This window comes from Oncorhynchus keta, chromosome 19, assembly GCF_023373465.1.
Source record: "Oncorhynchus keta strain PuntledgeMale-10-30-2019 chromosome 19, Oket_V2, whole genome shotgun sequence".
Classification (NCBI taxonomy): domain Eukaryota; kingdom Metazoa; phylum Chordata; class Actinopteri; order Salmoniformes; family Salmonidae; genus Oncorhynchus; species Oncorhynchus keta.
In genome coordinates this window covers 62,388,068-62,400,871 of record NC_068439.1, presented here as the reverse complement: position 1 = coordinate 62,400,871, position 12,804 = coordinate 62,388,068, and the positions used below count along the sequence as shown (strand labels likewise).

The 12,804-nt window shown below is 46.8% G+C and overlaps 1 protein-coding gene across 4 annotated transcripts in view; it reads right to left on the bottom strand.

The window, feature by feature from the left end:
• Positions 1–2,666: 2,666 nt before the first annotated feature.
• Positions 2,667–12,804, bottom strand: part of hivep2a (HIVEP zinc finger 2a) — a 122,976-nt gene continuing 112,838 nt past the window's right edge. For all 4 annotated transcript variants that reach the window (XM_052470978.1, XM_052470979.1, XM_052470980.1 and 1 more), the window contains 6 exons: positions 7,646–12,776; positions 7,241–7,392; positions 6,253–6,428; positions 5,903–6,004; positions 4,515–5,455; positions 2,667–3,719 (listed from right to left, as the gene is read on the bottom strand). In XM_052470978.1, the coding sequence (XP_052326938.1) occupies positions 2,853–3,719; positions 4,515–5,455; positions 5,903–6,004; positions 6,253–6,428; positions 7,241–7,392; positions 7,646–12,535 (7,128 nt within the window). In that variant the 5' untranslated portion in view covers positions 12,536–12,776 and the 3' untranslated portion in view covers positions 2,667–2,852. The remainder of the gene's footprint in view (positions 3,720–4,514; positions 5,456–5,902; positions 6,005–6,252; positions 6,429–7,240; positions 7,393–7,645; positions 12,777–12,804) is intronic.

The window sequence follows — 12,804 nt, the reverse complement described above, 5'->3', positions numbered from 1 at the left end:
GTCAGAGTGGATTAAACCAAAGGGAAGTAACTATGTGTACTACGCAGTATGACAGTGATAGCCTAAGCTTAGCAACTGGAGAGCTCTTTCAGGTTTTACAGAAGAGCTAGAACTGAGTTACGTTTACCAAAGGCCTACACTTATTTTGTGTGCAGACTCCTATTGTGTCTATGGTACTGTAAAGTAGGACTTGTACTCTAAAGTAGGACATGTACTGTAGGCCTACGTGATATTGCAAGTGTGCCCACATACAGTGAGGCCCAAAGGTATTTGGAAATAATTAAAGCATCGAGGACATTTTATTGTAGTGGTATTTATTTGAAAACAACAATCGGTTTTATTTCCACCTGCACTGTGATTAATGGTTGAAACTGGGGTCTTCCATGATATTGTACTTTCCACTGAACATCACAAAGTTACCCTTTTCTATGTATGTTTAACAGCTTTCTTTTATTTATTTCTATACTATGATTTGTGCTTTGATACCTTAGATTTTAAAGACATGTTGATACAGTTAGGTGAATACCAAGGACTAGTGACAAAAATGTCCAAAGAGTAAATTACACAGATCTTATACACACCATACAAAATACAGATATACACACATGAGTGACGGGCTGAATGCTCCTGTTCGTTTAGGTTGTTTATTCGCAAACAGGTTTTTAAAAGAAACTGGATTCCAAATCCCAGTTCCAAAATTGAGATACAGCATTATTGGATAGTACCCCCCCAAATTTAGGAAACATAAGGTGCATTTTTCAGAGTTCTGGATATCTGTGTGTACAAGCATTTAATATGTTTTGTTTTGTTGATGAACTGACGTCATTTCCCAGAATGAACTCTTTCCATGTATAAATGTGTATGACTGTGTGTGTGTAAGCCGCTGGGGTCTCCTCGTAGGTAACACACTGGTGTCTCACTAATCTCTGTGTGTGTGTGTGTGTGTGTGTGTGTGTGTGTGTGTGTGTGTAAGCCGCTGGGGTCTCCTCATAGGTAACACACTGGTGTCTCACTAATCTCTGTGTGTGTGTGTGTGTGTGTGTGTGTGTGTGTGTGTGTGTGTGTGTTTGTGTAAGCCGCTGGGGTCTCCTCGTAGGTAACACACTGGTGTCTCACTAATCTCTCTGTGTGTGTGTGTGTGTGTGTGTGTGTGTGTGTGTGCGTGCGTGCGTGCGTGCGTGCGTGCGTTTGTGCGTGCGTGCGTGTGTGTGTGTGTGCGTCTGTGTATGTGTGTGTGTATACAAATTCATGGGCATTCAATATTTACATCAGCTGGAATGTTCCCCATACTAATCAATAAATCAAGTACTTCAAGCAACGTGATTCACAGAAGATCAAACTATCTTTAATATTTCACTACTACTTCAGTAAGCGTTGAATGAAAACAAAAAATAAAAGCACATTGATTCACTTAATGCTGAACAGTTCTACTTTTTGTAAAAAATTTAAAATCACAACTAGTGTAGCCAATCCAGCGAACAGGAGAGAAAAAGGTCCAAGCATTTAGAAGTAACTACCATACTGTATGTGGGTGTCAATCTAAAACCTAAGTGCACATATATATATATATATATATATATATATATATATATATATATATATTTATATACTAGATATATATTCTGGTAAATTGTATCATATGTATATACCTCCAAGTAAAGTGCATTCACTTAGGTGTATATAAATACTTCTAACATATAAAGCCATTTTACAGTGTACATATTGTTTGCTCTAATTATGCCATAGCAAAACCCATGCTTTACATAGAAAAGGCATCCACAACATTAAGAAAAATGTACATTTTATGAAACATGATACAATAAATAGTATTATAGAATTGCTGCTGTACACAAAAGCCATTAAATTTCACTCATATAAAAATATGTTTTAGTGCAACCTTACATATATTGATACTTCACATCATTCAGACTCAAGTGTCTAAAAAAGACGAGAAATTGCATTTATTACAAAGCTGATACACAAACGTGATATATTAACATATCTTCCTGCTTAATATGCTTATAAGAATATAAGCAAAAAGTAAAGAAAAGGCACACACATCTGTACATTTAAAAGTACCAGACTGGAGTCCATCATCAATTTGGTCAGGCTCATATATAAGTTAACATACTGTATGTATATTCTCTGAAAATTTAAATAAGAAAGAAATTGTTAAAATAGCAAACCAGGTTATAAAAGGCATGCTATACATTGAAACTACAGAGTATCTACTTAATTTGCTTGTTTAAAGACTTGTTTGTGTGTGTGTGTGTTTAAATGTCTGTCTCTCTGTGTGCGCGTCGTGTGTGTGTTTAAATGTCTGTCTCTCTGTGTGCGCGTCGTGTGTGTGTTTAAATGTCTGTCTCTCTGTGTGCCCGTCGTGTGTGTGTTTAAATGTCTGTCTCTCTGTGTGTGTGTGTGTGTGTTTAAATGTCTGTCTCTCTGTGTTTAAATGTCTGTCTCGTCGTGTGTGTGTGTGTTTAAATGTCTGTCTCTCTGTGTGCGTGTGTGTGTGTGTTTAAATGTCTGTCTCTCTGTGTGCGCGTGTGTGTGTGTGTGTTTAAATGTCTGTCTCTCTGTGTCTCTGTGTGTCTGTCTCTCTGTGTGTGTGTGTGTGTGTTTAAATGTCTGTCTCTCTCTCTGTGTAAATGTCTGTCTCTCGTCGTGTGTGTGTGTTTAAATGTCTGTCTCTCTGTGTGCGCGTCGTGTGTGTGTGTTTAAATGTCTGTCTCTCTGTGTGCGCGTCGTGTGTGTGTTTAAATGTCTGTCTCTCTGTGTGCGCGTCGTGTGTGTGTGTGCAATTGTACGGGTTGATGTCTTTGCGTTGCACGTCCTTCCCTTTTTAACAATGTTCACCTGTTCTCGGGGCTATCCTTTAATATATTTTTGCCTCTCTTTGTGCTTTCTGGTCTTTCCCCTGGGCTTTGTTGACCTGGCGACCTCTCCTTGGCACAGTGGCCTGGGCCTGCCGTGGAACCCGCCGGGCCCTTTGATGTGGCTGGCAGGGAGGTCTCCGAGCTGGAGCTGGAGTGTAGGGGGAGAGGGGAGGCAGAGTGGCCGTCCGGGGACTGCCTAACCTCTAGGCCACTAAAGTGCTGAATCCTGCTGGAGGCTCTCTCCTGAGGGCTGGGGTAAGGGGGGTGAGAGGAGTGAGGCAGTGGGGGGGGATGTCTCTGATGGGCGTCTGAAGAGCACACCAACATGCCCTTCTCCAGAGTGTCATGTTCTGTAGCGATGCGGAGCGAGGCGATAGCATTGGTACAAGTCTGTATGCTTTCCTCCTGCTGCTTAATGTCCTTGCTGTCTGACATGTCTGCGCTGTCCTGGCGACTTCCTGACCAGGGTAAGGACGGGCCAGGGGAGGGGACCGGCGTCCCCCGAGAGGAAAAGGATGATGACACCATCCTCTCCTGGCGCTGGGGTGAGTCAGACGACCCGGTGGAACCCCTGGACCCTCCTCCTCCCTCGGCCAGGTGGAAGGAGACCTCGCTGGTGCTGGACTCCTCGGACGTGCTCTTCTGCAGGGGGAGGCGGGCGGGGTGGGTCAGGCCGGTGACTGAGGTGGGCACGGAGTGCACCATCTGGATGCCACCGATGGGGATCATGGGGAAGGAGGTGCGGACCTGTTGCTGGGAGTGCAGGGGGAGGTGGCTGAACAGGCCCTGGTGGGGCAGAGGGGACTCCTGGCTGCTGTGGGGAGGGGAACCCTTATTCTGCTCCTGAAACAATACAAGGTGAATTCAGTACAAAGTATAGTGGCCGTAGATCAATAGGGTCGATCTTAGTATGCAGATGATCTCTGAAAGTTCTAAGTACTAAGTAAATGTTACAACTATATGCAGCAAAACATCTACACTGTGGTACACCTAATGATGTATAAAATGCTAACACTTAAAAATGTGGGTTCGTACTGACTGAGAAATTGTGAATGAGGAAAAGAGGGATTGTAATGGATTTTGAGAAGATAGGAAAAATCTGCTCCTACACGACAAAACTATTACCAGCTAAAAATAAGTCAAATATGAATATTTGAAAATGATACAGCTGAAGCGGGCTCCATGTCATGCTTTATTTAAACTGGGGTTCCTGGAAAGTTGGGTTTAACAAGACTCGTAAGAACAAAAACAGCAGTTATTAACCACTGAGTGATGAGCCAAGCTATGGCAGCCTTATCTGTTTATCACTCAGTTCCATGGAAACAAGCCAGATGGCATGGAGAAGAGAAGAATAACTACACAGCACAAGCACACTGTACCTATTTGACCTATTTCCCCAGGGATTCTTAATTAGCCATATATAGAAATAGAAATGTCTGCAGATAGAGTAGCACTATATGGTGGTCCTTCATGGGTCCATTGTACTTTAACTTTAAGTTAGACTCTCTAAGACGGTTGTAGGCAGAGACCATTCATTAGTTATCATACCGTCAGTAAGGAGCTGTTTATGAAGGCTCAAGTGCAGTGTGAATAGAATAAAATAGAAGAGAACAGTTGAATATGTTCTGGAACACTTACTGTCTCCATCTCTGAGTGGCTCCTACTGCGCTGGCCCAGTGACACCATCTCTGAGTCTAGGTGCTGACTTAGACTCCAAGGGGCACTGTGATGGTGCATTCCCCTCCTGGGGGAGACAGGTCTGATCATGCCCCGGTGGTGACTGCGCGGAGACAGCTCCCTCCTGCCCGCAAGGTCCCTGGCCGGTGACGTGGGGCGTCCGGCGTGGGACAGGGGCGAGAGGTGACCTCTGGCGGACAGGTCCCTCCGAGGCGAGAGGTCCCTCCTGAAGGAGATGTCTCTCTTGGGGGAGATGTGCCTGAGAGGGGACACCTCTCTGTGGGGTGACAGGAGGCCACGGGGGGACAGGTCCCGTCGGGGGGAGAGGTACTTGCGTGAGGAAGTGGTGGGGGAGGGCTCTCGGAGAGGGGAGGACCCCAGGCCTGGAGAGGAGAGGCGAGACGGGGACAGGTCAAAGGAGGAGGAGCTGTGATCTGTGGACAGGCCAAAGTCCTTGTCCATGGAGCTGGGTATGTCTAGCCTGTTCTTATAGTCCTCGCCCAGGGCGCCCTGCAGCAGACGCTGATACTCTGCCATCTGGCCCTGGCCTGCACGCTCGCTGGGCACCATGAGCTGGGTGATCTGGATGCTGGGCAGGCTGGTGAAGTAGCTAAAGATGGGAGGTTTGGGGCCGTGGCCCAGCAGGTCTGAGGAGCAGGCACTCTGAGAGGCCGCCACAGCTGTGATGGAAAGAGACGGTATGCCATAGGGCTGAGGGCTAGTGCTTCTGGAGCGTGTTTTCGGCGTGGAGTCGCCATCGTAATCGTCGTCATCGTCTTCATCATCATCCACCTCATCCCCGTCATCCTCGCCACCATCAGAATCATCAGCGTCTGAGAACTGGTGGTCCGCCATAATGCCTGACATCTTCCCAGACTCCCTCTGGCCATCCTCGCCATTGTCTAAAAAGAAACATATTGGTTAATCAACCGTTGATCCAGTCGCTATGCAAATGCAATAACAGTAGCCTACTTTATTCTGCAAGACAAATAAACGGCATTTAGTGCAGTCTTAACAAGGAAATGGGATATAAAAACACAGTAGGACTTTTTATATTTATGCGTTTCACAGATATTTTACAGCAACCACAATTTATTTCAGTTGGATTGAATAGGTCACTGGAGTTCTTTTATACTCTATGCAGAATGATGGGATTCAAGCAGGGAAAATGTGAACTGTGTATCTTAAAGTTGGATATTTTACATAAACCTGGCAGAGAGGTGGCTCCTGTTTTTCATTATGATAATTGTCCCTCAAGAACCGCACCAGTGCAACTTACAGGGCTCAGCATTTATGAAATATTGGCTCATCTCTACACAATGTGCTCAGTCAGTCTGTCTGATTCATACCAGCTTCCTCGGCGTCAGGATCCTCCACAGATGTCACTGACACCCCGAGCTCCAAGCACTTCTTCATGTGGGCTTTCGACTTCATGTGTTTTGTCAGGTTTCCTGAAATAAGAGTTTTACAACATTTAAAAAGTCTTACTGGAAGCAGCATAGGACGTTACTGAAGCAGAGAGAAAGAACCTTGCCACTCTCCTAATGCAATGTAAACCCAAGTCTGTATTTGCAGTTCTACATAAATCATTTTCCAGTGTGAACACGGTTTATGTTTGGACTATCAGGTTAAATTAGTTGAGAGGAAAAGTGTACATTCATATATATCTGGTTATATGAAGTGGAAGAAGGAAACCCACCTTTGGTTTTAAAAGCAAAGTTGCAGAACTTGCAGACATACGGCCGGACATCGGTGTGTGTGCGGATATGTTTCTTCAGCATGCTTGGCTTCTTACAGCGGATTCCACACTCTTCACAGATGTACTTCCCTCTTCCTCTGCCCCGCACGTAAACATAGTCTTCATTGGATTTGTACCTGAAATCATAAGAAGACCAGATTTTTCAACGTTATTGGAGGATATTGAGTATATCGAAGCATGTGTTAAGGAGGCAAATATCAAGTACACCAAACAGACCACTTTACATTGGGAAGGTTTGCCTTTATACTGCTTCGAGAAAATTATTCTGCTGCCAAATTCAACTGGGTATTGGTCAGAGGTATTTTTACAGCTGTTCCCATTTATGAAATGGAATTCTTATACATTTTTCTCACTGTCCATGGTAATATCATAAAAGAGACATTACAGATATGTGATTTTGAAAACATTTCAGATGATTGAAAAACTAATTTGGAAATCAATTTTTTTGCTTGCACCGAAGCAAAATGTTACAGTAGCCTCATGCACAGTAGTCAATGATACCCATGGCTGTTAAACAACAAAACTTTGCTCTACTATATTTCTATAAAAACAGAAGCCTATACTAGTAACTCCTTTCAACCACATTTAAAATACACCTGAAAAATACATCCCTTTTTTAAAAATAAATGTGAAATGTGAAGTAATAAAAAATGTGAAGTAAATTTACAAAAATCAGGTAATACTTAATTTCCAGTTATCACAGTCATTGTATTACCATTCTCAAATAATATAATCTCTGAAGAAGTGGTTTCAGCCACCAGGCAATAAATAAAGTGCTGTTCATCTTCTGCGTTTCACAAAACTGTACATTTTGTGTAAAAGTCACAACAATATACACATTTAGGCAGCCTCCTCGAAAAGGTGCCACACTGATATTAAAAAGCTTTTTAAAAAAATGTAATGGCTTATGGCAGCCATCTTCACATACCCTCCTTCAAAGATTTTGATGCGAGTGGGCTCAGCCTGCTTTGAGGAGGCCTCCTTCTCTCCGTGGTCCTCCTTGACTCGATCCCTGGAGCTCAGCCCCTTGATTTTCTTCCCATATTTGCTCACATCTAGCTGCATGAGCTCTGGCTTCATCTGCAAGTGAAAAACATGCATAACACTCAGTTAAATCCTCACAAACACACAAAAACACTTGATGGCAGATGTACTGGAATGTTGGCTTCAAAATAGACTTTTATCCCAGATTGGTTTCTAATATTGTAGGAGATTTCAAACTCTCTAAAGGATGCAAATTCTAAACCTTGAATACTTATTTAGTAACAAACCGTTAACCAATAAATACATTAACTATGAATAGATGGCATTGCTGTATGTGACGTGTGATTACCTGTTCAAACTTCTGCTTCCAAGCAATAGAGGACACAAGTTTTCCAGTCCTGGGTTGATACATAGCAGCCATCGTGTAGGTTTCTGTGTTCTTCCTCTGCTTGGAGCAGAGCAGGGCCAGAGTAGCCTTGGTGCTGAGGCTGAGAGGGTTGGGGTTGTAGGAGCTGACGCACCAGGAGCCATAGACAGAAGTCAGGGGAGTCGTCTGAGCGTTGTTTGGTTTGGTGTAATTCAGGAAGCACCAGCTGACACTGGTTGTAGTGCGAAGACTGGGGAACTGAAAGAACTGCTGAACGTCGGCCAGATCTGTGAGCATTAGAGTGCTTCCGGCAGCACCCCCACTCTGATTGGCAGCCAGCTGCACCAGCATGTTGACAGGTATCTTGCTGCCCATGAGTGGCTTGGCTTCCTCTGGAGTGTCACTGGAGGAGACCATGAACTGTGGGCTGCAGCTAGCCTCTGGGGTGGAGTCATCTACGTCCAGCTCCTCTGGGGAATCTCTGCCACCAGGGAAGTCCGTCACGATTTGCAGAGGGGGAGTGAAGCTGTCAGCTGGTGGCACATCAGGTATGTGAGGTGCGTTGGAACGCACTGGGATTTTGGTGGAGGAGAAGTCTGCTGGTGGGGAGGAGGACATCCTCTCCTGATCATCCATTGAACCCTCACTCTTCAGAGGGGCACACTTTGATAACTTACCGCTGTCTTTCGAAGCACTCAGCTCGACAGCGCTCAGCTCCTTTACAATCTGACCGTACATCTTCTCCTCCTTGACCCGTTTCTGCTGTTTGGTCTCTATAAAGAGTTCCAGACTACTGGCGGGTGATAGCATCCGCTTGCTTCCCCCAATACTGGAGGACGCATCCGTGGTAGAGATGGTTCCTGATGTCAACGACAGCGGAATTCCCGTGTTCAGTCTCCCGTGTTCAGTGTTCAGATCCGGAATATTCCACAGTGGATAACGTAGAGCTCCCTCAGACTGACCAAGGATCTGAGATAAATTGAAGCCAACGCCTTGCTTTGAAACAGTGCAACCTGTGGGTGAACTAGATGATACACTCTCTGAGCATATGACTCTTGCTGAATAAGTGCTCTGGCCATGGTTAGCTAAGAGCTGTGAAACACTTGTGTACATAACACTTCCGTAAGATGGCACTTGAGTCTGTATCCTAACGGGGACTAGCATACCTGGGAGAGATGACTGTGAACCTGCATTCTGAGTGGCGAAGATTGGCTGGACCTGTTGCAGGAGCACCGTGCTCTCGGTGAGGGCCACTTTAGACGGTAGAGATCCGTAATGCTGGGCCTGGGGGGAGGCTCTGGAGGGATACTGATAGCTCTGACTGATAGCACCGTCAGCTTTTGCATCGCATTGCTCCTGAATCTGCTGTAGCTGATTAAGAGGTGGGTTGGATTTCTGGATCATGTGTGGTAGACTAGGCTGTCTGATATGTAGTTTCTGTAACTGGTGTGGCTGGAAAGCCAGATGCTGCTTGTGTCTCTGTGTGGACTCGGGATGCCAGAACAGACCCGGCTGACATGGCAGGAAAGGCAGTGAAGCCAAGCTGTTCTGGAGTGAGGAGTATTGCATTGTTTCCTTGCTCATGAGCTCGTGACCTGGATGCTCTCCTTCAGATGACTGTTGACTTGGCAGACGAGATGACTTCTGGAACAGTGGTGAGTCGTCCTGGCTGTCCTCACTAATGCTCTGTTGCAGAAGATGATGATGTGACCCTCTCTTGGGTCTTGCTACTTCGCTGGCTGATGCACCGAGAGAACTTTGAGAGGATGGGGGGCTCTGCCAAGATGAGGGTCCATGGTCCGAGTGCTCTTGCTTGACAGTAATTTCGAGACCACCATGCTCATGCACCGCAGTCTCAGGGTAAACGCTGAGGGATGCCTGCCTTACTAGGTAGCCCCGTCTCCGATCTTTCATGGCTGATGCACTGGAGTAAACCTCTCCCTGTCTGGATGATGTTGAGAGGCTACCATAGTCGAAGGACTTGCTACGGATCTCTGGGATCTCGGTGGGCAGAGCGCTGGGAGCCTGTTCTGATGAGGAGCGTCGCATCTCCCTCTGCTGGTGATGGCCGGGGATAGTGAGAGAGTTTCCGCTGTACTCAGACTGCTTGCCAAAGTCCTCCTGCTTGGACGGTGACACAGACTTTAGGCTCTCTTCCCTGTCAAAGGACATAGAGAAGCTGGAGCTGTGGGACAGGTTGCTCTCCTGGCTGGGGCTCCTGGACAGGCTGGTGCAAGACTCAAAGCTGGACTCCCCAGAGGAGTGCTCCAGGTCTGCCAGACGCAGACGCTTCTTCTTAGGAGGCAGCTTCTCCGCAGGGAGCTGGGACAGTGTCTCACTCCTCTGGGGCCACTGGAACTCTTCAACGTGCTTCTCCGGCTCCTTGGTCAGTACATCAGGCTCTTTCTCTGGTTTGTCTGGCTCCTCTGTCACCCTGATTTCAGGCACTTGGATGTTAGGCTGACGTACCAGTTTGGGGGGCATGTGACAGGGCTGGTTGGATGAAACTAAATCACTGTTGCTTTGCTGCTGCAGCTCCATGCTCTCAGACCTCAGGATAAACTCTGGGCTCTGCACATCCTCTATGTTCTCTGTATCTGACTGCTCTGAATATTGGCTGGAGGGTTTATCTTGCAGGTAGGCTGGGTGCTCGAAGGACTCTGACTTCTCAAAGGAGTTTGGCCTACTGAGTGAGTTGGTGTGCTGAATGACAGATATAACATTGCCAGCTGCCTTTCTGTCAGAGTCTGGGACTAGCACTACGTCCTCTGAGCACATGCTACTACAGCATGTTTCAAAACTGTCTGATTGGCTATGTGCACTGTACATAGATCCCATGGATCCCTTTCCAGTAGGTGTCCCCCTTGAACCCTCTTGACTACCTTGTTTTGAATCATAATCTCTGACCATATCTACTGAGCCACTACAACTACTGTCGTACTGGACAGGGCCATCCTCCTCATCTCCTACACTCTTTTCCTTCCTGCGTTTACGAGTGGCAATCTCTGTCATTCCCACTTTAGTACCATATGGGCTGTATGCTGTATGCTCTGGCACCACAGGACTGCGCTCCCCTAGCTTTAATGCCACGGATGGGGCTGCGTTCTTGGGAACGTGTCCATAGGTTTCATAGTCGCCATGCCCTTCATGTGCTGAATGCTCAAAAGCTGCCTGTCTCCTAAGCCTCCTCAGACCGGCAGCACCCGGGTAGAAGACATCATCAGTGGTCATCATCTCGTCAAAGGAGTGGCTCACTCTTATCCCCGGTGGGACGTTGAGGTTGGTCGGGGATGATGTTGGCATTGAGTTACTCCTAATGAGTGTCCCTGAATCAGAAGGAGTCTCTAGTAGACCTGTGTTGCTTTGGCAAGGGCCTGTGGGATACTGCTTAGGGTCAACACCTGCTAATAGTTGCACTTCACCGCTATCATTTCGGAAAAAAATATGATCCTCAGATATCTTCCCCATTACTATGTTAGTGTCTTGGCCAACAGTGGCCATGCCTACTGCAATGGATTGTCTAGATCTAGCAGAGTTAGGTTTGTAATACCAAGTCCGACCAAACATGATCTCCTCATAGGACTTTGCGTTTGTGTTGGGAGGGCTGATCTGTTGCTCTGCACTCTCTGAACGGGAGAAGTAGCCCGAGTCTGTGCTGCCTTTGCTGTGTGGACTCAGAAGGTTCAGGGACTGCTGGGACTGCTGGTCTGAGTCCTGTGATCCCTTCTTCTCTGTCAGTCTCAGAGCCAGTCTCTGTTTGATAGTGGGAGAGTCATCCACGCGGCCAACCTGGGAGCTGATGTGAGAAGCCTTGAGGTCCGTGAATGGGGGGCACTCCAATGCTGTTGGTGGGACCCCTTGTTTTGGGACAATTAGGATAGGCACTTTCATGGAAGCCATAGCTAGCTCCTCAGCTGAGTCAGCATATGCCGGCTCCCTACCCTTCTCCATTGTGCTTTTGTCCATCTCAAATGATATCTGGGGAATAGGGCTGCCTTTGTCCATAAACATGGAGGCCTCTGCAGTTTCCTCGTCGGTGTCTGTGCTCTGTTCACCGTCTGAGTGTACTTCCGTCTCTCCCACTGAGGATGCCTGATCCATGTCTGTGCGTGAAACTGCCAGTTCGGAGAATGGGACTAGTCCTGCTTTGATGGCATGGGCATGAGATTTCCTGTGTTTATACAAATTACTCTTGGTTTTAAATGAGAACCCGCAGGGGACACAAGGGTAGGGGCGTTCCCCAGTGTGTGAACGAATGTGCTTCTTCAGCACGCTGGGTTTAGCACAAGCCCTTCCACAGTAGTGGCAGATGTACTTCCCTGGCTTCTTGGGTTTCTGCTCCTTCTTGTATCCCTCCTCTGGTGGCTCCGGCCCTGAATGGGAATACTGGCCAAAAGAACTGGGTAAACTGGGAGATTTCTGACGAGGGAAAACTCCATGGGCACGGGAGTGTCCAGGGAATATGTCGTCGGATGGGAGCTGTCCAGCGAAGGGCCAGGCATGGGCCTCCAGACCGGGCTGTGGCTTGGCTCCGGACAGGAAGCGCTCTTGCATGGGTTGTTGTGGGTACGGTTGTGGTAGCTGGTAGGAGTAAGTATGAGGGAAAGCCTGTGCGTACTGACTATCTTGAGATGACTGACCCATTGCAGTTGATAGCAGCTTCCCAGAGCCATACTTTCGTGCTGAGCCAGTAATATTGCTGCCACTGGCACCACTTTGAAGGATTTCGCGATGCGAATGCCTCTTTTCCTCCGGGTCAGCAAAAGTGCTTCTTTTTGTGCCAGCTGAGGGCTCAGAGACCCACTTCCTTTGTAGCTTCTCCCGGGGATCCTTGGTGCATTTTGGTCCAGCAGCAGATTCACGTGGCTCCATTGTCCCGCTAGACGTCAGTTGGGTTTCTCAAAGGTCAAATGTCAGATGCTGTCACACCTGGAGATCTTAAACAAAGGGGCCTTCCATTGCTGAAGTTGTTGGGTTGTTCCACATTTGAGTCACGAAGATCCTCTATAGTCTGCATCAGAACACTTTCTTTCTGTCAATCATACTGTAGACTTGCTAACATCCCTCCAATTTTCTGTCCAATTCATTAAATGTATGAAGATCTTTTCGTGATCTGAAAACGTAAACAGAATATATATATA